The 27,057-nt window shown below is 37.9% G+C and overlaps 1 protein-coding gene and 1 pseudogene across 1 annotated transcript in view; both read right to left on the reverse strand.

The window, feature by feature from the left end:
• The window catches only part of LOC122735047 (phospholipid-transporting ATPase ABCA3-like), a 226,913-nt gene that overhangs the window by 135,929 nt on the left and 63,927 nt on the right, over positions 1-27,057 (reverse strand). The window contains exons 11-12 of the mRNA XM_043976297.1: positions 24,234-24,377; positions 11,057-11,186 (exon numbers count right to left, since the gene is read on the reverse strand). Coding sequence (XP_043832232.1) covers positions 11,057-11,186; positions 24,234-24,377 — 274 coding nt within the window. The remainder of the gene's footprint in view (positions 1-11,056; positions 11,187-24,233; positions 24,378-27,057) is intronic.
• On the reverse strand, positions 17,542-19,253 carry LOC122734318 (annotated as a pseudogene).

The following is a 27,057-nucleotide window of genomic DNA, read 5'->3' on the forward strand; positions in this document are numbered from 1 at the left end:
TTGTAAATATTCCATTTGGTCAATTTTGCTTTTTAAGGAGTAATTTTCATCAATGAAATTTTGTACCTCTTACCATTTAACCAATTCTGCTTTTTTTGAGTTCTTCATTAAGATTTTGTACCTCTTTACATAATTTTTTACCACTCAGTCAATTCTATTTTTTTTTTTTTGGTGAGGCAATTGGGGTTAAAGTGACTTGCTCAGGGTCACTCAGCTAGTAAGTGTCAAGTGTCTGAGGCCAGGTTTGACCTCAGGTCCTCCTGACTCCAGGGCCAGTGCTCTATCCACTGTGCACCTAGCTGCCCCAATTCTATTTTTTTAAGGTGTTGTTTTTGCATGTGTCTCTTTTACCAAGCTGCTAATTTTCTTTTCATAATTTTCTTGCATTGCTCTCATATTTTCCCCAATTTTTCCTTTACTTGATTAAAAAAAAACATTTTGTAATTTCTAATCTCTTTTTATTTCTTTCAGGAATTTTTGTTGGTCTTATGTCCAATTTGCATTTTGTTTTGAGGCTTTGCTTATAGATGCTTTTTGAGCTTCCCTGTCACCACAGTAGCTTTTTATGATCTTTTTATGTTTGCTCACTTTTTCATCCTATTTATTGACTTTAAACTTTATGTTAGTTTTAGGCTCTATTCACACAGCATTGGGGGTGGGGTGTAGAGGTCAATGTCCAAAGCTTCAAGTTTTTTCACCCTGCTATTTTCACAGCTAGTTTGGGGGTAGGATTAGAAAGGTCTCTTAAGTTTTCAGTGTCTCTAAGGTGATGTGATCTGGAGAGAAGTGTAGTCACTGCTCTCTTGTGCTCTAGTTCTTACCCAGGTAGGGGCACTGCTTTCTTGCAACAACAAGCATTAGCCCTCCTCTCCACCCTGGAACTGCTACCTAGAACTGGCTAATGGCCAATGGAGTTGCCAGACTATGCCTAGTCCTACACCCAGTGTCAATACAGAGGTCCCCTATAATCTCTTTCTGACCAATCATCCTATCTTCTTATTTTCCCTGGGCAGTGGGAGTTCCCAAAACTGCTGTGGCTATTGCTATTGCCCCTAAGGCCCACAACTGGTGCTTTCTCCCCACTCCAGGCCAGTCCCAATCATGGTGTCAGAGACCTCTTCTTCCAACCTCCCAAGTTGTGTTGTGTTGGAAAAATGTCTCACCTCAATTGTTTGTTGCCTATGCCACTCCGGAATTCTATTTGATAGGTTATTCTAAAGTTGTTTTGAGGGGAATACTGGGAAAATTTGGCTAAAATGCTTCCTCTACTCTGCCATCTTGGATCTATCTTCTATAATTTTGAGAATAATTTTTAAAATATGGGTACTAACTATTCTTTAAAAGTTTGCTAGAAATCTCCTGTGAATCTACCAGGAGCAAGAATTTTTTTCTTTGGTAGTTCCTTTACACTTAGATATATTTCCTTTTCTGAACCTAAGCTGTTAGATCTCTATCTTGTCTTCTGATAGTTTAGGTATTTTATATTTCTGAAGGCATTTCTCTATTTCTTTTTTGTTCTCAATTTTATGAGCATATAACAGTGCACAATATGTTTTGATTATTCTTTTTATTTTTTTCTCGATTTGCTGTAACTTCCCCTTTCTCATTTGCTACTTTACTGATTTTATTTTCTGCTCTCTCCTAATTAATCAGATTAGCTAATGATTTATCAATTTTACTAGGCTTTCAAAGAACCAGCTTTAGTTTTATCATTTCCTATGGGACTTTTCTTTTGTTCTTATTTATTTCTCTTCTAATTTATACTATCAATTTTGTGCTTCTTAAAAATTTATTAGTTGGGTTTCTAATTTTTAAAATGCATATTCAATTCAGTTAACTAATTCTCTCTTTTACTATTTCATTAACATATGTTTGTGAGGATATGATTTTCTCCTTTGAGAACTGCTTTAGCTTCATCCTAGAAATGTTGGTATGTTGTTTCATCATTATCATATTCTCTTACATTCTATGATTTGTTCCTTAACCTAGTCGTTATTAAGAAGTTTATTGTTAAATCTCCATTTCATCTGTATCGTTTATTTGTGATCCCTGAACCAATGACTTTTTATTGCATTATGGTCTATAAAGGATTTATTAACTACTTCTGCCTTTTAAAATTTGTTTGTAATACCTCTGTGGCCTAGTACATGGTCAATTTTTGTAAAAGTTGCATGTGATGCTATGAAATATGTCTTTTTTCTTGATGTTCCATTTAGAAGATGTGTCTCTTAACTCTAGTTTCTCCAGAAATGTGTTCATTTCCATATTTTCTTTTTTATTTTTATGTTAGTTACCTAAAACTGAGAGGATTGTCTCTGTAGGTTTTCTCTACACATCCTGTCACTACTGTCTCTGTCTTCTTGTAGCTCAGATATGTTTCCTTCCTGAATTTGTATAGTAAGGCATTTGGAGCACATAAATTTATTACTGTTATTGATTTATTATCTATGGTTCCTTTTGGCATAATATAGTTTACTTGTTTAACTCATTTTTGTTGTTGATTGTTGTTTGGTGGGGCAATGAGGGTTAAGTGATTTGCCCCGGGGTCACACAGTTAGTATCAAGTGTCTTGGCCAGATTTGAACTCTGGTCCTCCTGAATCCAGGGCTGGTGATTTATCCACTGCACCACCTAGCTGCCTGTTTAACTCATTTTTGAATGTTTGTTTTGGATTTGTCAGATATAGCATGATGGATGGCAACTCCTGCTTTTTTGGATTCACCTAATGCATGTTAATACAATTTTTTCTATCCCCTCAGTCTTGTTTTGTATACATCTTTGTTTTTTAAATGTGTTTCTTGTTATTCTTTTTCATTTTAATGACTTGTTAATTCCATTCACAATTGAAGTTATGAGGCTTCGGTTATATAGATTCTTCCAGCTGTTGTAATATTGAGCTTTTTTTCCATCAGAATTTTCCCCTTCTGCTGTAACACAGTACTATGGTCCTTCCGTTGCTTTATTTTAATCCTCCTGTAATATGGCCCCATTCCCATTGGCTTTCTTCACTTCACTCTAAATCTCCCCTCTTGTTTGTTACTCCTTTCCCTTTGGATTCTGCTTGTGACTTCTTTTTGCCCTCCTGCTTTTATCTGGTTATATATTCTTCCCTTCTTTTTTCCCCTCTCAGTCAAGTAGATTCCCTCATCCTCTCCTCCCCTTCAACTAGTTCTGTTCATTAGGTTGTTTTTTTTTTCAATTTCACTTTGGTGTTCATTTCAAAAAAGTATTTCTCTCACTCTTCATTTTCTACTTTCTGTGTCTACTCTAGATCATCATTCTTAGAGATTCATGGCACCTTTAATTGTCTCTAACTCTGTCTTTAAGAGTCTCTAACTCTGCCCTGTACTCCTCATGCAATCAAATTTAAAAGGTATCCATTCCAGGCTGTCCCCTCTAGGCAGTTTCTGCTATTTCCTTGTAGATTTTGCACAGGGATTCCCCCTTTCCATTGTGCCTCACTTCTATAACAATGCCAATTATTGCTGGTATCAGAGAGGACAATGCCTCATGGGAGGACCCCTCCTCCATGATGTTCCTGGTTATTTGCCTCAAAATCCCTAGGTCCATGTTCTCATACTCCCCCAAGTAAATTGATCCCAGGGTTTCCAAGTCCTCCCTTCCCCTTTAAAGTAGACATTTCATGCATCAAATCCCCCAGACCACACACAATGTAAGGTCTCCATGGTTTTGTTTTGGTTTTGGGGGGGTTTTTTTGAACAATCATTTATTTTCTTTTTTCCAGTTACATGTAAGGTTAGTTTTCACATTCATTTTCATAAGATTTAGAGTTCCAAATTTTTCTCCCTCCCCCCTCCACAAGACATCAACCAATCTGATATAGGTTATATATGTACAATTCACAAGTGCTCTTTTTATTAGTTCTTTCTATGGGGGTGGTTGGTATGCTTTGTCATTAGTCCCTTGAGGTTGTCTTGGATCATTGTACTGCTGAGAGTAGTTAAGTCATTCACAATTACTCATCAAACAATATTGCTGTCACTATGCAAAATGTCCTCCCAGTTCTGCTCACTTCACTATACATCACTTCATATAAGCCTTTCCAGGTTTTTCTGGTAACATCCTGTTTGTCATTCCTATAGCACAATACCATCCCACTACAATCATATACCACAGCTTCTTCTGTCATTCCTCAATTGAATCCCTTGATTCCCAATTCTTAGCCACCACAAAGAGTTGCTATATTTTTTGTATAATTTCCCCCCTTTTCTCTTTTTTCATGATTACTATTGCTAACTGTTACCCTCCATCTTATTCCCTTCCCCATGATATTTACTCTATTACCTATCTTCTTTCACCCTATCTCTCTTCAAAAGGGATTTGCTGGGGCAGCTAGGTGGTGCAGTGGATAAAGCACTGGCCCTGGATTCAGAAGGACCTGAGTTCAAATCCAGTTTCAGACACTTGACACTTATTAGCTGTGTGACCCTGGGCAAGTCACTTAACCCCAATTGCCTCACCAAAAAACAAAACAAAAACAAAAGGGATTTGCTTCTGTCTGTTCCCTCCCCCAATCTGTCCTCCCTTCTTTTGCCCCTCTATCTTTATCCCTTTCCCCTCCTATTTTCCTATAGGGATAGATTACTCCACCCAATTGAGTGTGTATATTATTCCCTTCTTGAGCCAATTCTAATGAGATTGAGGTCTTTGAGCCAATTCTGATGAGTTTTAGGCTCATTTACTGCCCAGATTAAATAGATAACTCTACCCAATTGGGTGTGTATGTTAATCCCTCCTTGAGGCAACCATGATGAGATTAAGGTCTTTGAGCCTATTCTGCTGAGTGTAAAATTCATTTATTGCCCTGCTCTTCCCCCATCTCTTCCCCAACTCCATAAGCCCTTTCCTGTTTCTTTCATGTGGGCTTTCACCCCATGCTACCTCTGCCTTTCCCCCTTCCCCAGTGCTTTCGCCTCACCCCTCAATTTAACCCTAAAGATGTCATCATGGGGCAGTTAGGTGACACAGTGAACAAAGCATCCATCCTGGACCCAGGGGGATCCCGGCCAAAACCCAGCCTCAGACACAAGACAGTCACCCAATGCATAATCCCAGGTATATTCCCCCAACTCCAATTTTTTAATGGTTCTCTAGGATCTTATATTTAAAAGTCAAATTTGCCCATTCAGTTCAGGTCTTTTCATCATGAAAACCTGAAAAATCCTCTTTTTCATTGAAGTCCCACTTTTTCCTCTGAAAGATCATGATCAGTTTTGCTGGATGTGTGATTCTTGGTTGTAATCCCAATTCCTTTGCCTGCTGGAATATAATATTCCATGCCCTCTGGTCCTTTAATGTAGAAGCTGCTAGATACTGTGATATCCTGACTGGGGCTCCACAGTATTTGAATTCTTTCTTTTTGGCAGCTTGCAATATTTTCTCCTTGACCTAAGAGCTCTGGAATTTGGCTATAATATTCCTAGGAGTTTTCCTTTTGGGATGTCTTTAAGGAGGTGATTGTTGGATTCTTTTAATTTCTATTTTACCTTCTACTTCTAGAATACCAGGTCAATTTTTTCCTGACAATTTCTTGGAAGATGATGTCTAAGCTCTTTCCCTGATCATGGTTTTCAGGTAGACCAATAAATTTCAAATTATCTCTCTTGGACCTATTTTCCAGGTCAGCAGTTTTTCCAAGAAGATATTTCACAGTGCCCTCTATTTTTTATTCATTTGGATTTGCTTTATTGTGTCTTGGTTTATCATAAAATCACTAGCTTCCATTTGTCCAATCCTAATTCTTAGGCGATGATTTTCTTCAAAGAGCTTTTGTACCTCCTTTTCCATTTGGCCAATTTGACTTTTCAAGCCGTTGACTTTTTTCTCATGTCTTTCCTGCATCCCCCTCATTTCTCTTTCCATTTTTTCCTCTGCCTCTCTAACTTTATCTTCAAAGTCCTTTTTGAGCACCTCTATGGCCTGAGACCAATTCATATTTTTCTTGGAAGCTTTAGATATAGGGGCCCTGATGCTGACATCTTCCTCTGAGGGTGCACCTTGATCTTCCTTGTCACTAAAGAAATTTTCTATGGTCCTCACCTTTCTCTTTCTGCTCATCTTGCCTTTCTTTTACTTGACTTTTAGCTCCTTAAAGTGGGACACTGTTTCCAGGCTGCAGTATCCCAAGCTTCAGAAGGTCCCGGGTGGTATAATTTAAGGAGGAGTATATTCTTCACTCACCTGACCTGTTCCCTGGTCCATAGATGACCCTAGACCAACTTGCTAATCAACCAGCTTTGTGTGTTTTGGTTGTCAGCTCTGAAGAGCCTGTGCCCTTCCCCCACCTGGGCCACTGCTACTCAAGCCTACCTCCTGGTTCCCAGCAGGGGTGAAAAACCAAAGTTCTGCCTCAGAACCAGCATAGACCCCTGTAATATCCCCCCTGCCAAGGGCTCAGCCCTTTCACCAGACCAGGAGCTTAGTTCCAGACAACACTGGTGTTGCAGCTGATTCAGAGGCTCTGGGGGGAGTCTCTTTCTCTGGCAAAGCCTTCCTGGGACTCTTCATGTCCTTTCATAGACCATCTCTCTTCACCCATAAGAGCATTCATCGGTGGAACTCCCTCCCTTAATCAAAGTAATACCTTCTTTTCACCCCCCTTTTCAACCTCTTTCCCTTCCTCACTCAATCTCTTGCAAGCTCTTCTCTTTTCTGACACCATAGGGGTCACATTACCCTCAATGCCAAACCTTAATTTGACTTTTGCACATCATACTTCTTCCCTCTCCCCTTGTTACTCCCCCCCCTTTTTATCTACCCTCAGAGTTTGCATGCTTGGGATTTTTTTCTGGAGACAATCTTGTGACTCTTCTAACTGTATTACTTTTTCTATGTTTAGAACTTCTGAGCAATTCTCTTCTATTATTTTCTTCATTATGGTGTTAAAGGTTTTTGTCTTCTGTTATTCTAGGAGACATATGATCCATAGGTTGCCTCTATACATCCTTTGAATCAGTATGCTTTGCTTGCATAGTGCTCATGTTTTCAATCTTGTGTTTTGATTTCCTTCCTCTAGATTTTCTTTTACTTATGTGTATTTGTATTTCCAATCTATTGCTTTCTTTTTTCTTTCTTTGGTGAGGCTTTGCCAGTTGGAGATTCTAGTGTTTCTATTCTAACCATTGTTTTTGTTGTGCAGGACATAAATTCTGCTCTCATAACTCTCACTTCTCTTTTTAACCACTCATGAATGTTCCATGTTCTCCTTACATTTCAGAGAATTCTCTGTCTCATCAAGAGTTAAATGATTTTCTTTTGTTTTGCAGTATTTATTCATAAATTCCTGAACTCTAATAGATCTGGAGGCTATATTTTCTTCTGTTGTTACTGTTTTCCCTGTTTATTTATCTGTTTATGTTCAAGGCCTTTGAGTTTCTTCCTCCTCAAATCTTTGGTAATTTCAGTCTTCCGTATGCCCCCTTTACTTTCTGATTCTGTCTCCTTTGTGGTTTCTTTAAGGGCTGGATCTCAAAGTGTCTCATCCTCTTCCCATGCTGGGAAACTTATGGTCTCTGCCCTAACTGGCTTTTGTGTTATCAGAACTGGGCCCAGATAGATGCTGTGCTCTTTCTCTCAAACTAGAGTTCTGCACAGTCCTCTCCCATGCCCCTCTTTACATGATGTCCTGTCCTAGTGTCTTTTCCCTCAATTTCTTAGTTCTTTCATCTGGCATTGGCCGTTTTGAGATTTGCAATGCTGGTACTATGAAATTGTGGCCTCTAGAAGGCTATTGCTCATAAAAGGCTATAGCTATGCTGTCATGGTCAGAGCATACTTCCATGGCCTGGAGCCAGTGTCCCCATAGCACTACAAAGATGAAGGGAAAACCAGGTTATAGGTATGGCTTTTGTTGTAAGTCTGTTTCATGTTGTTGGGTCTGCTTGTGTAGCCTCATTGCCAGTATTGTAGGAGGTGGTGGAAGGGTGCTAAGTGAGTTCAAGGTCAATGAGCATCAACTCATAGGTTTTATATTTTTTTTAACCTTTTGGTTGCTGAATGTTCTAGACCATAGAGATAGTTGAAGTTGCCTTATCTTTGGGACATAATTTTTGGTTTTGAGAAGTTTGAGAGGTCGTGAGGAATCAGAGAAAATATCAAGTCTTCCATCTTGTTCACATGGTTGAAACAATAATATAGCATCAAATAGGAGAATATATAGTAGAATGATCATATTGAGTGGTTCTTTGACTTGCTTCCATCCCATCCCCCATAGCCATCACTAAAGGGAGAAATTGTAGAGAAAAATTCACTTTCCTTATGATTATAAGAAATGACTATTGACAAAATGTCACCAAAAGTCATATAGATACAAGAGCCCTACAAATGTCAAGACCTAGAATACTGGCCTTGCTTCCAGCACAGCCCTTGCAGCTATCAGCTAAGCTAACAGTTCATGTAGAAAAGGGACCAACCATCCCTATCAACTACCACACACAGGGAAGGCAGACCAGCCCAGCTTAAATATCATGGCACCCTGAAAGAAATACAGGAGGCAGCATATGCCTGAAAAATCAAGTCAAACAACAACTACCACCATAACTATCTTCTCTCAGATACTAGGAGACAGATAACCTAGGACCCTGAACTAATAGCTTTGGAAATAGTATTGTTTCTAGCTCAGGGCCCTCAGCTGTCATGGGTAAGCAACACCTATGGAGAGGCAGACTGACAACTTCTCTGGTAGGTGAAGACCCAGAAAAGACAAAAAAAATGGTAGAGAAAAGATTCAAGATGGAGAAAAAGCTACAAATAGGTACACGTAACTGGCGGTCCATTTAAGGAGGATACCTGTCAGAGTTTGTTTGAATGATAATGCCTACGGGGAAGTCTCAATAATATATACCATGGGGGCAGCTAGGTGGTGCAGTGGATAAAGCACTGGCCCTGGATTCAGGAGGACCTGAGTTCAAATCCAGCCTCAGACACTTGACACTTACTAGCTGTGTGACCCTAGGCAAGTCACTTAACCCTTATTGCCCTGCAAAAGACCCCAAACAAACAAACATGCATACATATATATACATATACATATACACATACATACACACACAGACATATACATGTGTATATATATATATATATATATATATATGTATATGCCTAAACATACAGGGGGACCAAAATTCAAAACTGTCAAAATTCAATACGATAAATTTTTATTAAGAATCCACAAATATTCATTTTTTTCTTGCAAGCTAGAAGGAAGATTAAATGACTTGTCGAAGGTCACACCACAGAAAATGCAAAAGCACAATGTGAATTCATGTCATCTGATTCTATAGTCAACATTCTTTCTACATTTGATAAATGCTAAAATGGAAACAACCTAATTTGTGGAAGGCATAATCCTTTTTTTCTGATAAAAGTATTTTTTTTCCAATTACATGTAAAGTTAGTTCTTAACATTTGTTTATACAAGCTTTCCAATTTCAGATTTTTCTCCCTCCTTCCCCTCCCTCCCCCCTCCCATAGACAGCAGGTAATCTGATATAGGTGTTTTATATATATATATATATATATATATATATATATATATATATATATATATATATATAAAACATTAAACATATTTCTGCATTAGTCATGTTATAAGAGAAGAATCAGAGCAATGAGGAAAAACCTAAAAATAGAGAAACAACAGCACCAAAAACAAAAGAAATAGTATGGTTCAATCAGCATCTATATTCCACATTTCTTTTTTTTTTTTCTGAATTTGGAGATTCCCTTCCATCATGAGTCCCCTGGAACTCTCCTGTACCATTGCATTGGTGAGAAGAATCTAGTCCATCACAGTTTATCAACACACAATGTTGATGATACTGTGTACAATGTTCTTCTGGTTCTGCTCATCTCACTCATCATCAGTTCATGCAAGTCCTTCCAGGTTTCTCTGAACTCCTCCTGCTCAGTGTTTCTTACAGCACAATAGAATTCCATTACATTCATATACCACAACTTATTCAGCCATTCCCCAATTGATGGGCAACCCCTCAATTTCCAATTCCTTACCACCACAAAAAGAGCAGTTATAAATATTTTTGTACATGTGGGTCTTTTTCCCAAAAAAAAAAGACCCAAAAGTGGTATTGCTGGGTCAAAGGGTATGCACAGCTTTATAGCCCTTTGGGAATAATTCCAAATTGCTCTCCAGAATGGTTGGATCAGTTCACAGATCCACCAACAATGCCTTAGTGTTCCAGTTTTCCCACAGCTTCTCCAACATTTATTATTTTCCTTTTTTATCATATTAGCCAATCTGATAGGTGTCAGGTGGTACCTCAGAGTTGTTTTAATTTGCATCTCTCTAATCAATAGTGATTTAGAGCATTTTTTCATATGGGAATAGATAGTTTTGATTTTTTCATCAGAAAACTGCCTATTCATATCCTTTGACCATTTCTCAATTGGGGAATGACTTGGATTCATATAAATTTGATTTAGTTCCCTATATATTTTAGAAATGAAACCTTTATCAGAAGTACTGGCCATAAAAATTCTTTCCAGCTTTCTGCATCCCTTCTAATTTTGGATGCATTACTTCTGTTTGTACAAAACCTTTTTAATTTAATGTAATTCATAAATCACCCATTTTGCATTTCATAATATTCTCTATCTCTTGTTTGGTCATAAACTGTTCTCCTTTCCAAATATCTGAAAGGTAGACTATTCCTTCCTCTCCTAATTTACCTATGGTATCACCTCTTATGTCTAAATCATGTACCCATTTTGACCTTATTTTAGTATAAGATACAAGATGTTGGTCTACACCTACTTTCTGCCATACTATCTTCCAGTTTTCCCAGCAGTTTTTGTCAAATACTGAATTCCTATCCCAGAAGCTGGAGTCTTTAGGTTTATCAAACACTACATTACTCATGTCATTTACTACTGTGTCTCCTGTGCTTAGCCTATTCCATTGATCCTTGTGGAAGGCATAATCTGTGGTTCTCAGGAATAATTTTTGTTAGATACTAAAAACATGAATTCTTGTCCAAAGTTATCCATGTTCTCAAGTGGGCTGTTTTTTAATGCATACCTGTAAGTATAGATAGGGTAGTAGTCTTCCCTGCTCCATTATGTCCTAGAAGAACAGTGATTTGCCCTTCATACAAATTGAGACTCAGGTTTCTTATAGCTTCTTTTCTCTTTTTCCCCATCATAAAAGTCTGTGGAAAAGGTAAGCAGAATGACCACATACAATTCTGATATTTATAAATAATTTTACAACAGAGTAAGCACCTAATAGCAACTAGCCTTCCTTAAAAGATCATATTACACCACCAACCTTAAAAGGAAAAATTCAGACTTAACAAATACTGTTGCTTAGCAGTAAAAAGTGGAGGTGAAACTAGACAGAAAACCAATTTCAGAGTTTTTTGAAATATTAAAATTAATTGGTAGAATGCACTGTGCTTTCATTGTCATCATAATTTCATGATGGGATAATTCAATGGAGAAGGGATAAACAATAGCAAATACTACTATGAGTAAGGCACCAGGGATATAAAGATAGGCACAATATAGGGTGTCTCCAAAATCTTAGTGCAGTTTTGAGCTATGAAAATTTTCATTAAGCTTTCATAGTTCAAAACTACATTAGGACTTTGAGGACATCCTGTATTAGACCCTTTTGCAATCCAATGGGGGGGGGGAAGATGGGGATACAGATAAATATGACATGAAGACAAATGTTAAAAGTATAAGAAAGATGTCCAAGCAAAATACTATGAGAAAACTGAGGAGGAAAAAAATTACTTTCAGCTTCAACAGGAGAGAAAGAAATCTTCATGGGAAGAAGAAAGAAAAGGAGGAATAGAAAGAAGGAAGAAGGGAGAGGGAAGGAAAGAAGGAAGGAAAGAACTAAGGAAACAAGGGTTTATTGTCTACTATGTGTCAGGTACTGTGTCAAGTGCTTTACAAATATTTCATTTGATCTTTATAAACAATCTTGGCGGCTGTTTTTACTATCTCCATCTTATAGTTGAGGAAGCTGAGGCAGACAGACATGAAGTGACTTGCCCAGGGTCACAGTAAATGTCTGAGGCCAAATTTGAACTTGGGTCTTCCTGATAGAATTTTTCTTTTAAACTCCTTTCTGTTCTGATGGAACTTAAATATCTGCCTCCCAGCAGAATGTAACATGTTATAAGTTAAGCTATTGAATCCTAAATCCTTCTGTTAAATGAGCCCTGAGTTTTATTATGTACTTACTATGTCTTTTGTGTTTAGGAATAATATTCCGTATTTGATTCATATTTGTACAGTAAGCACCTTTTTGTTGCTGTCTTTGTGGAACTATGACATAAGCTACAACTAAAATGTCCCTGGGGGCTACAGAATAAAGGATTTAATAAGACTGAGTATGAAAACAGGGAGCCTTCTCATGAGAAGGTAGCCTGCCTAGGACTTAACCAAGTCTGAACTACATGACTTTGGTATAGAACAGAGTGAAAGCAGTATCTCCAGCCCATGTAGGTGCAGTTCCTCATGGTTATATTAGGAAAATGGGGAATCACTAAACATTTTAAACAGAGGAGGGACCTTACCAGAGGGGCATATTAGAAAAATTTCTCAGGCAGGGATGGAAAAGATATATTGAGAAGGATATAGAATAGAGGGAGAAAGAACAGTTAAGAGACTACTACAATATAGATGAACTAGTATGGTAAAAATAAGCACAAGAATAGACAGTGAGTGATTGATTCATGATATCTGCAGAAGTTAGGATTTTAGGACTTGAAATTGAATAAACATATGAGGAAAAGTTAAAAAAAAGACTGAAGCTAGAAATATGGGTAACTGGGTAAATGGTGGTATTAATCAACAGCAATCTGAGAATTTCTGGAAAGGACAGGTTTTTTCTTTAAGAGTGAAAAGATGAGTTTATTTTTAGGGTACTGAGTTTGACTTCCTGGATGGAATAAAAGACAAAGTAGGCAAAAATGAGAAGTCTGGAAGCATCTGGGGAGTTAAGAAATTATTCCAGAAAGCTAGAAATTAATATATGATTGTATAGAGTCAAGATTAAAAAGGTTAAGAGTTGGAAAGGAAATGAAACTAGCAAGAGCCTTAAGAGAACAATGCTTTCCCCTAAAAACATTCAGGCAAAAAGGACCACACTGCTTAGCATATGATTTATACATTATTTTGAATAAATTTACCAACAATACTATCTAGTGAGGGCTAACAATGTGCCAGAAAAGTTCTTGGTGTTGGAGGCCAGAGGTATCAAACATACAATGATCTCAAATGCAGGGAGAACCAGATTAAAACATAATTGGGAAACATTTACTAAAATAAACAAAAATACAACAGTACACCAATAAGGTTGATGCATGGCTTTCTGAGTAAATATGTAGCTGCAAGTTTACAGTTTAGTAGCCTCCCCTTGCTATTTGAGTTTTACACTACTGTTGTATGGTACATAAAAGAAATAGAATACACAGTCACTTTGCTCAAGAACCTTAGAGAATCTAACTGGAGAGCCAAGGCATATACTCATAGAATATTTTGGGGACCATACTTTAAAGACTTCTGATTTTGTTGCTATATGTTTACCCTATACCATTTTAGATTATAAGTCCTCCAAAACTTAATAGATTGTCTTAGAGAGTTGTAGGGACCAAAAAAAAAATATTACTCCACAGTCAACTGGGTGATAAGCCTCTCTGAATTTAGTAGGCTGGTTCCTGAAAAAAAGGTATAGCTCATCATTGTGCTCCCACAGAAAACTAGCTTGGTAGGACCTACCAGTATAGATTTCAATAACCTAGGTTATTTCTTTTTTTTTTTTTTTTGGCAGGGCAATGGGGGTTAAGTGACTGGCCCATAGTCACACAGTTAGTAAGTGTTAAGTGTCTGAAGCCGGATTTGAACTCAGGTACTCCTGAATCCAAGGCCAGTGTCTTATCCACTGTGCCACCTAGCTGCCCCACCTAGGTTATTTCTATAACACAATTAGCAAACCATAAAAATCAGATTCTAGATAAGTAGGCCAAGAATGAAAGAAATCAATGAAGAAATAAAATAAAACTTCCTCGAGGAGAAGGGTAAGAGAGATGGAGGGAAAATGAAGATGGAGTAGCATTTTAGGAAAATAAAATAATATAAGCAAAGGAATGTTAGGGAAGTATGGAGTGTTTAGGGTCAATATAATTTGGTGTATTAAGAAAAATGGGCCTATGTTACGAAAGATCCTTTAAAATTAGGTGGAGAAAGACTTGGGGGAAATGGTGTAATAGAGTAAACAGAACAAAAAGTTCTTTTGGAAGGCCCTTCAACAAAAGCCATAAAAATGCTTAAATATCAAAGTGGGCATTTCCTGGATGATTCTCTTGCCTGGAATTCTCTCCTTCCTCATTCCCATACTGACTTCTTTGGTTTCCCTTCAAGTCCCACTAAAATCTTATGTTCTATAAGAACTCTTTCCCGTCTTCTGTGATTATTCCCAATTTATCATGTATCTTGTTTGTACATACTTGTTTGCATGTTGTTGACTCCATTAGAATTTGAGCTTATCAAGAGCAATGATTATATTTTGGTTTTGTTTTGACAAATAAGTATCTTCAGCTTGGTATATAATGCTGGGCACATAGTCAGCATTTAATAAATGCTAGTTGACTTGGAGAGGAGTCTGTCTTGGCAAGAAGAAGGGTTACTTCAATATAAAATAAGAGAAAAGAAGGAGATAGTGGAGGAAGGTTTCTGAATGATAAGGAAAAGGAAGAAGAGGAAGCTCTTGGTAAATTGCCTAAATTCGTTTAGTGAAATAAGGTGAGGTCCTTGGCTGAGAGAGAGGGGGCAGGGGATGTTGCAGAAGGCTTGCTATTTGGAACAGATGCTGTGGTGAGTGGGACAGCAAATCAATGAGGCAGCTATAAAAGGATATGTTGTGGTATGGATTATGTAGCATGAACTATAGTGCACCTAGTCAGCATAGCTCCTGAGCACTTTAAGAAAAAGCTAACCAAATAAGAGAAAGCATTGGATTGTAAAACAATAATTACCAGGGATTTCAACAAGTACTTTTTAGACCTAAACAAAATTAATGGAAACAAGCTATTGAGCTGAACAAAATATTAGAAAAATGGTTATGACAGAAATTTAGTGAAAAATTAATGGTAATCCTAAGGAGTATTACATATCTTACAGCTTTGTATGGCATCTTAGCAAAACCTAACCATGTGTTAGGGCATAAAGGATTCAAATAAATGCCAAAAGACAGAAATATCAAAAGCATTTATAGACCTTTATAGATCATAACATGATAAAATCTGTAATAAAAAATGGAAAACTGAAGAAAGTATTCATACTAATTAATACAATCCCAAGGAAACAATAAATAGTTGTATCAAAGAAAATTATAGCAATGAAACAATATATCAAAACTAAAGGATTAAAAACAACAACAAAAAAAAAAAACCACTAAGGGATATAGATAAAGTAGTCCTTAGTAGAAATGCACATCTCTAAAGACCAGTCTCTAAAACACTAAAAGGAAGAAATAAGAGGTCAGTGAACTGAGCATGCAACTAAAAGAAACCCAGAAAAACATCAAACTAATGGCTCCCAAATAAACACAAAATAGCAATTCTGAAAATCAAGTAAGTTATATTTTTTAAATGTTGGAGTCAGTTTTTTAAAAAGACAAACAAAATATGCAAACCATTAAGTAATTTGGTTTTTAAAAAGAAAAAGGAAAATCAAAGCAACAAAATTAAAAATGTAAAAAGCATATACACAACAAATGAAGATCACACAGTTTGTAGACTGCCAGCAAATTTCAACATTGTGATGTCATTGTCCAGTTGTTGAATAGTGAGTTCTTATCCCAGAAGCTGGAGTCTTTGGGTTTATCAAATAGTAAATATTATAGTCATTTACTACTGTGTCTTGTGTACTGAATCTATTCCACTCTATTTTTAGATAGGACCAAATAGGTTGATGATTGTTGCTTTATAATATAGTTTTAGATCTGGTATGGGTAGGCCATCTTTCTTTGCATTGTTTTTCATTAACTCCCTTGATATTCTTGACATTTTATTCTTCCAGATGAATTGTTATTTTTACTAGCTCCATAAAATAATTTTTTCATAGTTTGGTATGGTATTGAATAAGTAAATTAATTTAGATAATTCTCATTTTTATTATATTAGTTTGATATACTCATGAACAATTGATATTTTCCCAATTATTTAGAATAGGCTTTATTTGTGTGAAAAGTGTTTTGTAATTGTGTTTATATAGTTCCCAGGTTTGTCTTGGCAGGTAGAATCCCAATAATTTTATATTGTCTGTAGTAATTTTATTTATTTTTGTAAATAGCATTTTAAGTTTTCCACTTACATCACCAAATGCCTTATAGACATGCTGAATGTATGTCTACTAAATATCTGAAACTCAATGTGTCCAAACCAATTCATCCCCCCGCCAAAAAAAAAACCCCAACCAACCAACCAACCAACAAACCCAAACAACTCTGGGCAAGCTAAGTGGCACAGTGGATAGAGTGTCAGGCTGGTCTCAGACACTAGCTGTGTGTCCTTGGGCATGTCACTTCACCCTGTTTTGATTCAGTTTCCTTATCTGTAAAATAAATAGCGAATAATCCAGTATCTTTGCCAAGAAAATCCTAAATGTAGTCACAAAGAGTCAGACACAAGTGAAACAACCAGATTGAACTGAACAAATCTACCCTTTTAATGACCCAGGCTTGAGTTGTCCCTCACACTTAACCCACCTATATAGGCTGTTAGCAGATTTCTTTTCTGTCTTTCCAACACTTCTTGTATATATCCCTTTCCCTACTCACCTAGCTTGCCCTTCTGGCTGGGTTCCTTGCCTCCAGACCATCTTCCACTCAGCCACCAAAGTGATTTCCCTAAAGTAAGGCTCAGACCACTCATCAACTGTCTTGGTTTCCTTTTACCTCCAGTCTCTCCACCCCCCCCCCCTCCAGTATCTTTCCAGGCTGTTACTCTATGATCTAGCAGGGACCGTGTTATTGTTTTTCTTTGTATCCTCAGTGCTTGATAAATGCTTAGTAGCTGGCACTAGCTATTTAAGAAGCCAGCTACAGTCTCAGGTCTATTTAGGTGGGGCAGTCCTAAAGCTGGCCAGTTTTCCCTGCTTCTCCGGAGTGCTGGGGAGGAAGGTAGTCATTATTTTTTACCTTTGCTTCCAGAGCTGTGACTCAGATCCCTGAGTCAAAATTGATGTTAAAATTTTGTTTTTACATATATTCTGGAAAATAAAATTCTATTCAAAAAAATAAAATTAAAAAAAATTCAGTTGGGGCCTTTGTTCAATCAAAGTCAGCGCCTCCTCTGTAGAAAGTTGTCTGTTCTAGTAATAAAGAGCTTCAGTGGGTGGCCCAGTGCAGGTCACACAGCTAGTATAGGACATAGATGGGACTTGAGCCCATGTCTACCTGGTTCTCCATTACAGCTCACAACAGCAAGTTCATTGGTTTGCAATGAATCTAAGAAAGGACAACATTTGACCTTTAGACACTATTTGAAGTCAAGTTACACTCATATTTCTATTCTCTTCTTCTAACATTTCTATGAGAAGTGCATCGGGAATCTTATTCCCTATGGGGCCATCACTGGCCAGACTCTTCTCTGCAGCTTCAGCTAGCTCAGCATCTTTAACAGTTTCCAAAAAAAAATGTATCACCAATTCCATTATGCCAGTCTGCATCTGAAGGCACCTCTCTTGTCAATGTACTAGAAGATAATTCTTGAGAATTTGATGATTTGTTCCTAGTTTCAGTCTCATTCAAAATGTAGTCTTTATAATCATCTTTGAACAGATGTAAAAGACACACTTCATTTGGTAAAGAGAAATAATCAGATTTGAAGTTTTCTGCTCTGCAGACAGGGTCATGACATTTTTTTATACCAAACCTCATTTTTCAGATCTACCAGAATCATTATGTTATTACTCTTATGGTATCTTTTAATATTTCCACACCAGTGATACTCAGAAATATAATAAGTAATTATTCTGGGAAAAAGTAGTTCTAACACCGAATTCCTCCTTTAACACCATTTTTATTCACCAAAAAAAGAACAAAGTTATCAATTTCAGGGTATGGTGAACACTGGAAGCCTTCAATGACATCTACTTTATCCACTTTAGTACAAGCACTGTTAAAACATTCAGTCCTTTCCTGTTTACTTAGAGGCATGTCACAGGTAAGCATTCATAACGTGTCTGAAAATCTGATGCTGGTGATCAAAGAAGAAAGGAAATATTGGTTTTCTTCAGAAATAGTCTTTGATTGTTTAGGAAAAATGTTGTCACCTTCAGCTACTTCCAAAGGCACACGATTGCCCAATTCTGATGATGTGTACAGCCAAAAATTCCTATTTCTTCTCTAAACTCCCATATCTACAAAAAGGTGATCATCTCCTCCTTTATTCTTCACAATTAAAAAGGAAAGATCTGGCTCATTTTGTTTAGATGTCCCCAAGTCTTCTTACCTTACCTGAATTAAAGGGCTGACTTTTTGTAGTAGTTCTATCTTCAGATACATTTGTAATAGAGGTTTCTGGTTTCTCTATTGTTTTTGAAGAAGAGGAAAATCCATGTCCTGGTACTTCTGGTATCTTGTCATTAATTTTACCATCATCTAATGAAATCATAGGTTGCAAAATTTTTCTAACAAAATTACCAACATGGACATTATTTATAAGTGCAACATTATAGAGCTAAAATTATTAAATGTCAGCTAAATTTTTCATCAGTGATAGAATCCAAATTGAGAACATCTTCTACTGAACAATTAACATTGAATAATTCTGGAAGGGCTGTACAAACATGTTCAATTAGTAGTGCAATCATCTCTTTCCCATCTGTTCCTGGCTTGGCAAGTTTGCTAAACTCCAAGTCAAAACAAAGCTTACAAACATCAATTTCAGGAATAACTTCATAGAGTGCCTTAGATTTTCCTGGGACTTATAGTAAAACCGGAGCCGAGAATAAGTTGTTACAAGGTATATATGTTGTCCATCTTCCACTTTATGTTCCAAAGCAAATACATGTACATGATCTTTACAGGTTCTGGCAAAGTTAGAAGTTTGAGTTTGAAGATGTAACAGCTACCATACTGAGGATGGGTTCTTTGGCTTAGATGGCTGTGGCCTATAGACTGAGTCTAGTGGTCTCCTTTCACATTGGGATGCTCATTCTATAATCCTCTTCAATTTTTCTTCCCATTTTCTTTTCATTGGTTCCAAAACCACAGAAATACAAATCCTAATATACAACAATTCTGGAAGTTCTCTACTGATACATAATTTCTTTTTTTATTTTGTCATTTCTTTTTCACTCTTACAGCCTAAAAACTGTATGATTCTTTACACACTCTGTACTTCTTCTACAAGTTTGCTGCTAGGGAAATGGGGGAATAGTTGTGGTTGAGGTCCAGCCAGCTAGCTTCTCCCATCTCAGTGCAGATATAGAGCTCCAAAGCTAGAGCTCCTGCAGGGAGTTGGTTAAGAAAGTCAAACTGGGTGCCAAAGTGGCCCTGCCCACCATGAGTGAGGATGAAGGTGGGTCCCCCTTGTCTCTTTTAATTAGATGTATTTTTGCTTTTGTTTTGTCTGAGAGGATTGCTACCCCTGCTTTTTAAACTTCAACTAAGCATAAAATATTCTGCTCTAGCTTTTTTCACTTTTATTCTGTGTGTCTCTGCTTCAGTGTGTTTCTTGTAAATAACATGTTGCAACATTCTGTTTTTATTCCACTCTGCTATCTGCTTCTGTTTTATGGAAGAGTTCATCCCATCCAGATTCACAGTTATGATTACTGTGTACTTCCATCAGTTCTATTTTTTCCCCGTTAATACTTTTCTTCCTCTTCCTCTTTTCACTATGTCCCTCTCCTCAGCAGTGTTTTGCTTCTGAATAACAACTCCCTCAATCTACCTTCACTTCTATTAATACCCCTGCCTTTTCTTTTCCCCTTCTCCTACTTCCCTACAGGGTAAGATAGTTATCTATACCCAAATGAGAATGTATGTTATTCCCTTTTTGAGCCAAACCCAATGAAAGTAAAGTTCACACAATGCTCACCTTTCTCCTTTCTTCCTCTCTACTCTAACAGGTCTTTTGTGCCTCTTCATGTGATTAACCCATTCTGTCTTCCCAGTACGATCCTTTCTTTCACCCCTTAAATTTTTTATATCATCATATCAAAGTCAACTTATACCAACACCTTCTGTCTATGTATACTCTTTCTAACTGCCTCAACAGAGATAGAGTTCTTAAGAGTTACAAGTATTATCTTCCCATGTAGGACTATAGACAGTTTAACTTTATTGAATAACATTTTTCTTCTTTCTTACTTACCTTTTATGTTACTCTTGAGTCTTGTATTTGAAAATCAAATTTTCTGTTCAGCTCTAGTCTTTTCATCAGGAAAGATTGAAAGTCCTCTATTTCATTGAATGCCCATTTTTTCTACACACCTTGCCTGTTCTCTGGTCTGTAGATAACCTCAGGCCAATTTTCTAATTAACCAGGAAGCAAAACTTTGTGTGCTGTGATTGTTAGCTCTGATGAGCCTGTGCCCCTCCCCCACCTGGGCTTCCTGCTGCTCAAGATTTCTTCCTGGTTCGCCACTGAGGGAGACTACCAAATTCCTCCTTAGGTCCTGTAGACACCCCTGTATTCCCGACCCCCCAGCCAGCCATTCAGCCCTCTCACCCAACTGAGCTTAGTTCCAGAAGACACCAGCACTGGAGCTGATTCAGAGGCTTGGGGATAAGTTTCTCTGGTGCTGCCTGCCTGGGGCTGGATCTGTGCCAGCATGATTGTGGGGTTGGATTCTACTTCCAGCCCAGCCCAGGAGCCCCCTCCTGCCAAGCTTCTAAGCTGTCTTTGGCTCAAATGCCCATTTTTTTCCACTGAAAGATTATACTCAATTTTGCTGAGTAGCTGATTCTTGATTGTAATCCAAACTCCTTTTCCTTTGGGAATTTCATATTCCAAGCCCTCTGATGCTTTAATGTTGAAGCTTCTAAGACCATTGTAATACTGAATGTGGCTTCTTGATATTTAAATTGTTTCTTTCTGGTTGCTTCTAGTATTTTCTCCTTGACCTGAGAGTTCTGGAATTTGTCTATAATATTGCTGGGAATTTTCATTTTAGGATCTCTTATAGGAAGTGATTGGTGGATTCTTTCAATTACTATTTTATCCTCTGGTTCTAGGATATTAGGACAGTTTACTTTGATAATTTCTTGAATAACACTATTCAGGCTCTTTTTTTGATCACGGCTTTCAGGTACTCCAATAATTCTTAAATTATCTCTCTTGGATCTCTTTTCTAGGTCAGTTGTTTTTCCAATGAGATATTTTATCTTTTCTTCCATTTTTCCTTCTTTTGATTTTGTTTGATTCCTGATGTCTCATAGAGTCATTTGTTCCACTTGCACAATTCTAATTTTTAAGGAATTATTTTTTTCAGTTAGCTTTTGAACCTCCTTTTCCTCTTGGCCAATTCTACTTTTTAAGAAGTTGTTTTCTTCAGTGGATTTTTGTACTTTCTTTTCCATTTGGCTAATTCTATTTTTAAGGGTTTTTTTCTTTTTCCAAGCTATTGTCTCTTTTATCATGATTCTCCTACATTACTCATTTCTTTTGCAAATTTTTTTCTACCTCTCTTATTTGATTTTTAAAATCCTTTTTGAGTTCTCCCAAGAAGACTTGTTGGACTTGAGACCAATTAATTTTCCTCTTTGAGGCTTCACATGTAGGTGTTTTGACATTGTTGTCCTCTTTGGAATTTTTTTTTCCTCTTTGGAATCTGTGTTCTGATTTTCCCTGTCACCATAGTAACTTTCTATGTGTGGTCAGGGCTTTTTGTTTTTTGCTAATTTTCCAGCCTATTTCATGACCTTTAAAGTTGAGATTTGCTCCTGGGGCACAGGGGGCACTGTCGCAAACCTCTTACACTGGGGGCTAGGGACCTGGTCCCTGGCTTTCTGCATTAGGGCCTCCAGGACTGGTGGCTTACTCATTGCACTGGGGTGGTCTGGTGTAGTTGCACCTGTTGTGCCAGGGGTTCTGTTTAGCAATTTGCCTGCTGAGTTGGGGCTGAATGTCTCACAGCTGGCCTGATGTGCTCCTGGCCTAGTGAGCCAGGACCTTGGGGCCTCAGTTGCTGATCTGTGCTGCGGTTAAGAGCCTTCCACTGGCTTACATGGATATCACCTGTGTTGGACTGCATGGCCCTTTTACCCAAGTGACAAAGACCTTCCCTAATGTCCTTCTAAGTTATCTTAGACTTGAAAATTATTTCAACACATCTTTTTGTGGGTTCTGTCACTCTTGAATTTGTTTAGAGGTTTGACTTAACATTGTTTCAAAGGAAACTAGGGAGAGCTCAGGCAACCTCCTGGCTTTTCTTTGCAATCTTGGGCACACCCCATCTCTTTTCCTTTACTCTCCAAAGAGTAATCCTTTCACTTAACTTCAACTTCCTTCTTTCTTGCTTCATTTATAGGTAGAATATCAAGATTGCTTTGATTCAACTTCTGGTTGACTGGCACTGGACAATGACCTCACAATATTGAAATTTTCTGGCAGTCTATAAACTGTGTGGTCTTTTTGGTAACTTCTTGCCCCTTTACCACCACTGTTGCCACAGGAGTAAAAAGGAGACACATTGGCAAATGGGAAATAAACTGAGATCCACTTTTAATTTTTTTGAAGAAATTAATAGAAATCTATTTTCTTTCCCTCCTATTCCCACCTCATTGAAAAAAGGAGAGACTAACAAGATCCTTATAACAAATATGCATAATCAAATAAAACAAACTGTTTCACTGACTAAACAACAATTATGTCTCATTCTGCACCTTAAAGCTAACACCTCTCTACTAGGATATGGATGATATGTTTCATTACTGGTTATGTGGAATCATGGAAGTTCACTGTATTACTGTAGTTCTTACAGTTTAAAAGTTGTTTCTCTTTAGTGTTATTCTCAACCTACTCCTCCCATGAGCTACTCCTTCACCCAACTTCAGTCACACACAAAGATGGTTATAACCTTGATCTTAACAAGCATACCACCTATATGTTAAAAAATTCTGAAATCCCTTTCTCTGATCAAAATCTATTGGCTTTTAACCTCTCCTTCTGCCTTCCATTAACTGATCCTACTCTTCATTCACACCCTGATCTCCAAATCCTTGACCCCTCAATTCTCTCCCAGGCCATCTTCCTTGCACTAATCACTGTTTTCTTTTCTTCTGAGGACAATCCAGCAAAGCAGAATGAGCAGAGCAATCAAGAGATTATTCATAACTTTGGAGAAAGCAGTTTTAGTTGAGTGATGATACTAGAATTCAGATTTCATGGGGTTAAAAATTGAGAGAAGAGGAAGTAGAGATAATGAATGTAGGTAGCTTTTTCCAGGAATCTGACTGAATGTGAGGATATATACAAGATAATAGCTTTAATGCGATGATGTAAAGGTTTTTTTAGGATGGGGAAAAATAAGTATGTGTTTAGGCAACAGGAAAAGAACCAGTAGACAGGAACTAAACTTATTTGTCTAAGGCAAGATATTGGAGCAGGTAATGCTTTAAGCTCCCTCTCTGCCATGTTATTTCATTATTTTACAAAGAACTTCATGGCTTGGATACAAGGAAACTCTCATGATGTTTCTCTAAAGTACCATATTCAAAACAGTATATCTCTGACTCAGTCGAGTCAACTAGGATATTCTCTAGAGCCTATTATTGCCACATATTTACCCCCAAAATATCACAGTTTGGGTGCAAAAAGCACAACCTTCCCCTCTTTTTTATTCTCCACTTCCAACCTCCATTGATACCATATCAGAAGGAACAATGAAAGAAGTATGTAAAAAGTGTTGAGAACAGATGAAATGACTTCTGGATACTCTAAATGTCACAGAGGCAACTTCTTAAGTTAGAACTAACTTCTTAAAGTATGTATATATTGCATCTTAATAATTCAAATAAAATTTGCTCCTTTCCTGGATAAAAGAGGTAAGAAATATAGGGACAGATTAAGAGTAGAAGTTTTAAGAAACTCTTTACACACAAGCTGAATGGGACATATTATTAAGACCTGGTGTTTAATTCTTGCATCAAGTTCCCCAAAGTATAAGAGGAAAAAATATAAAACTAAACAAAATCTTAGTCCTAACTAGAAAGGTGACCAGTGTCTTACCTTGCAGAGATTTTTTATCTTTATTCCTGCTAGCAGGTCTGTAGGTTCAGCCTCAAAGAATTCATGCTGTGGAGATTTCTCAAGGTCCTCCTCCTCCTTCCTTTCTTGTAAAATCATTCTTGGCTTCCCTAACCAGTAGGAAGGCTATGGTAGAAATTAAAACTAAATTACCAAGATGGTCACTAAATGACAATGCCATAATACTGTTGAGAACACCACAGTTCTGCACACTTTTTTGTTATCTAGGATTAATGAAGTTGTATTAAATTGAGATACTAAAATTCTTTAACCAAATGACCTAAAGACTCCAAAGATCTCCAAGACATTTAACAAACATTCTATTATCCAAGAAACCATGATCAAAATGAGTTAACTCCAGAATGAAGTCCAAAACAAGAGAAGCAGAGGAATCTTTAACCTCCACAAGCTGAACCAAGTTTCTTTTCTTGGAGAAAACAACCTTGTGCGTTAGGTAGTCTAACTTTTTTAGGCAATAGGGGTTAAGTGACTTGCCTGGGGTCAGACAGCTATTAAGTGTCTGAGACTAGATTTGAACTGAGGTCCTCCTGACTCCAGGGTCAATTCTTCTATGCACTGTGCCACCTGGCTGCCCCGGTCTAACTTTTTATCCCCATTTTAACAAGGAAAAACTTGAAGCTTAGAAAGCTTAAGTGGCTTGTCCAGGGTCACTAAACACTGGAGTCAGGATTTGAACCCAAGTTTCCTCACAATTAAAGTTCAATACATAATATCAAGCTGATTCTTTTCAGTCAACTGGAATCAAATGAGTAGCTCTTCCTATGTCACAATGGGTTTGAGGCCTAAAAAGGTTTGAAGACTGTGGAGCTGACTACAATCTAGCTAAGCTGGGAATGGAAGGGAGTAGAAGAGGGAAAGGGCTTTGCTGTTAATAACCCAGGCAAGTGGTAGGAAGGTGTAAAAATATTTTAACTGACTAGGGGGGACTAATCTATCTGGAGGACTAAACTGGGGACTTTTGACTAACTGACTATCTGACTGTTATTAATTTAATATGGGCCAGGGGCAGCTAGGTGGCACAGTGGATAAAGCACCGGCCCTGGATTCAGGAGGACCTGAGTTCAAATCCGGCTTCAGACACTTGATACTTACTAGCTGTGTGACCCTGGGCAAGTCATTTAACCCTCATTGTCCCACAAAAACAAACAAAAAACAACCTGACTTAAAAAAAAAATTAATATGGACCTTTCATAAAGTTTCTCCACACTGCTCCCAAATTGATAAGCAAAAGATTAAGAAGCCTCTTCTGGAGCAGCTAGATGGCGCAGTGGATAGAGCACTGGCCCTGGAGTCAGGAGTACCTGAGTTCAAATCCTGCCTTAGACACTTAACACTTACTAGCTGTGTGACCCTGGGCAAGTCACTTAACCCCAATTGCCTCACTAAAAAAAAAAAAAATAAGCCTCTTCCATTTTAACAGCAGAGGGTTTATTTATGAGATACAATTTAAAATTAAGAATACAAGAAAATAAAATGTACAACCTGACTGCTTTGCAGAGTGTCTCTTTCCACCTGCTGCACCTGGAACTTTTTTAGCCTCCTCCTGCATACCAATGGACCTTCTTCTAGCGTTCCCCTCACTGAAAAGCCCCCCTTTGCTCCATACTCTTTCTCCGGAGTCCTTCTCTTTTCCGCTCCCTTCCGCGTCTCTCCTTTCTCTATCCTCTGGAGCCCCTCTGTTCTCTTAATCTTCTGGCCTCCCTCTCAGCGTCTCTAGTCTCCAGAGTCCTCCTTAATCTTGTCAGCACCGCCGCCCCCCCCCCCACTCCTCTCTTACCTCTCTTTCTCCAACTTCGCTTTCTCCCTCCTGTACCGTCTCCCCCTCTTTACGTAGCCTCAGTCTCCTTAGCGTCCTTGTAGTCCCTTTCTGTCTGTTCCTCCCTTCCTCTTATCAGCCAGAGCCCCCTTTTTATTAACCTGCTCTCAGGTGAAATTTGGGGCTCACCGCCCCTAGGGCCGGCCGAGCCAGACCAAGCTGGGGGCTGGGTGAAGCAAACCCCAGTGTCTCTAAGGGTTTTCGTGCGCCTCCCCGCTGTGCGCACAGGCACACCGTGCCTCACCTGGGGCCTGAGGTTTTTTCCTGCGCACAGCTTAGCCCAGCTCAGACCCCCCCAACCTCCCAAAAGGGAACAGCATGGAGGTTACCTTGGTTCTTGATATAATAATATCCATTAATTGTTAGGAAGGTCAAAAGCCTCAAAATATATTTTTCCAATTTAATAATATCCTCAATGCTTTTGTCCATGATATCTTATCAATCTATGTAATTCTTTGTTTTTTTTAAAGAGGAGTCAATTTCTATCTCTGTAAATTCTTGAATATGTAACAGCCTTCATCAGGAAATAAGTAACAATCTGTATCCCCAGCCTTCCTTACTCATAATTTCTCTGATAGGGGAAAATTATACAAGAGGAAGTTTATTTGTTTTTTTGTTTGGGTTTTTTTTTTGCGGGGCAATGGGGGTTAAGTGACTTGCCCAGGGTCACACAGCTGGTAAGTGTCAAGTGTCTGAGGCCGGATTTGAACTCAGGTACTCCTGAATCCAGGGCTGGTGCTTTATCCATTGCGCCACCTAGCCACCCCCTGGAAGTTTATTTGTAACTGATAAGATATGGGCCTGCAGTTACACCACTTACAGATTCAGGCTATGTATTTTGTTTACATTTGACCAGCATGGTGCTGTTACCTGATTGACTCAAATTAAGGAAAAACTAAAACTGAAGTAATCATAGATTAACACAGTAAAGACACAATCTGTAATTCTGCAATTGTTTCTTAAGGCTTT

This window comes from Dromiciops gliroides, chromosome 1 (assembly GCF_019393635.1).
Source record: "Dromiciops gliroides isolate mDroGli1 chromosome 1, mDroGli1.pri, whole genome shotgun sequence".
Classification (NCBI taxonomy): domain Eukaryota; kingdom Metazoa; phylum Chordata; class Mammalia; order Microbiotheria; family Microbiotheriidae; genus Dromiciops; species Dromiciops gliroides.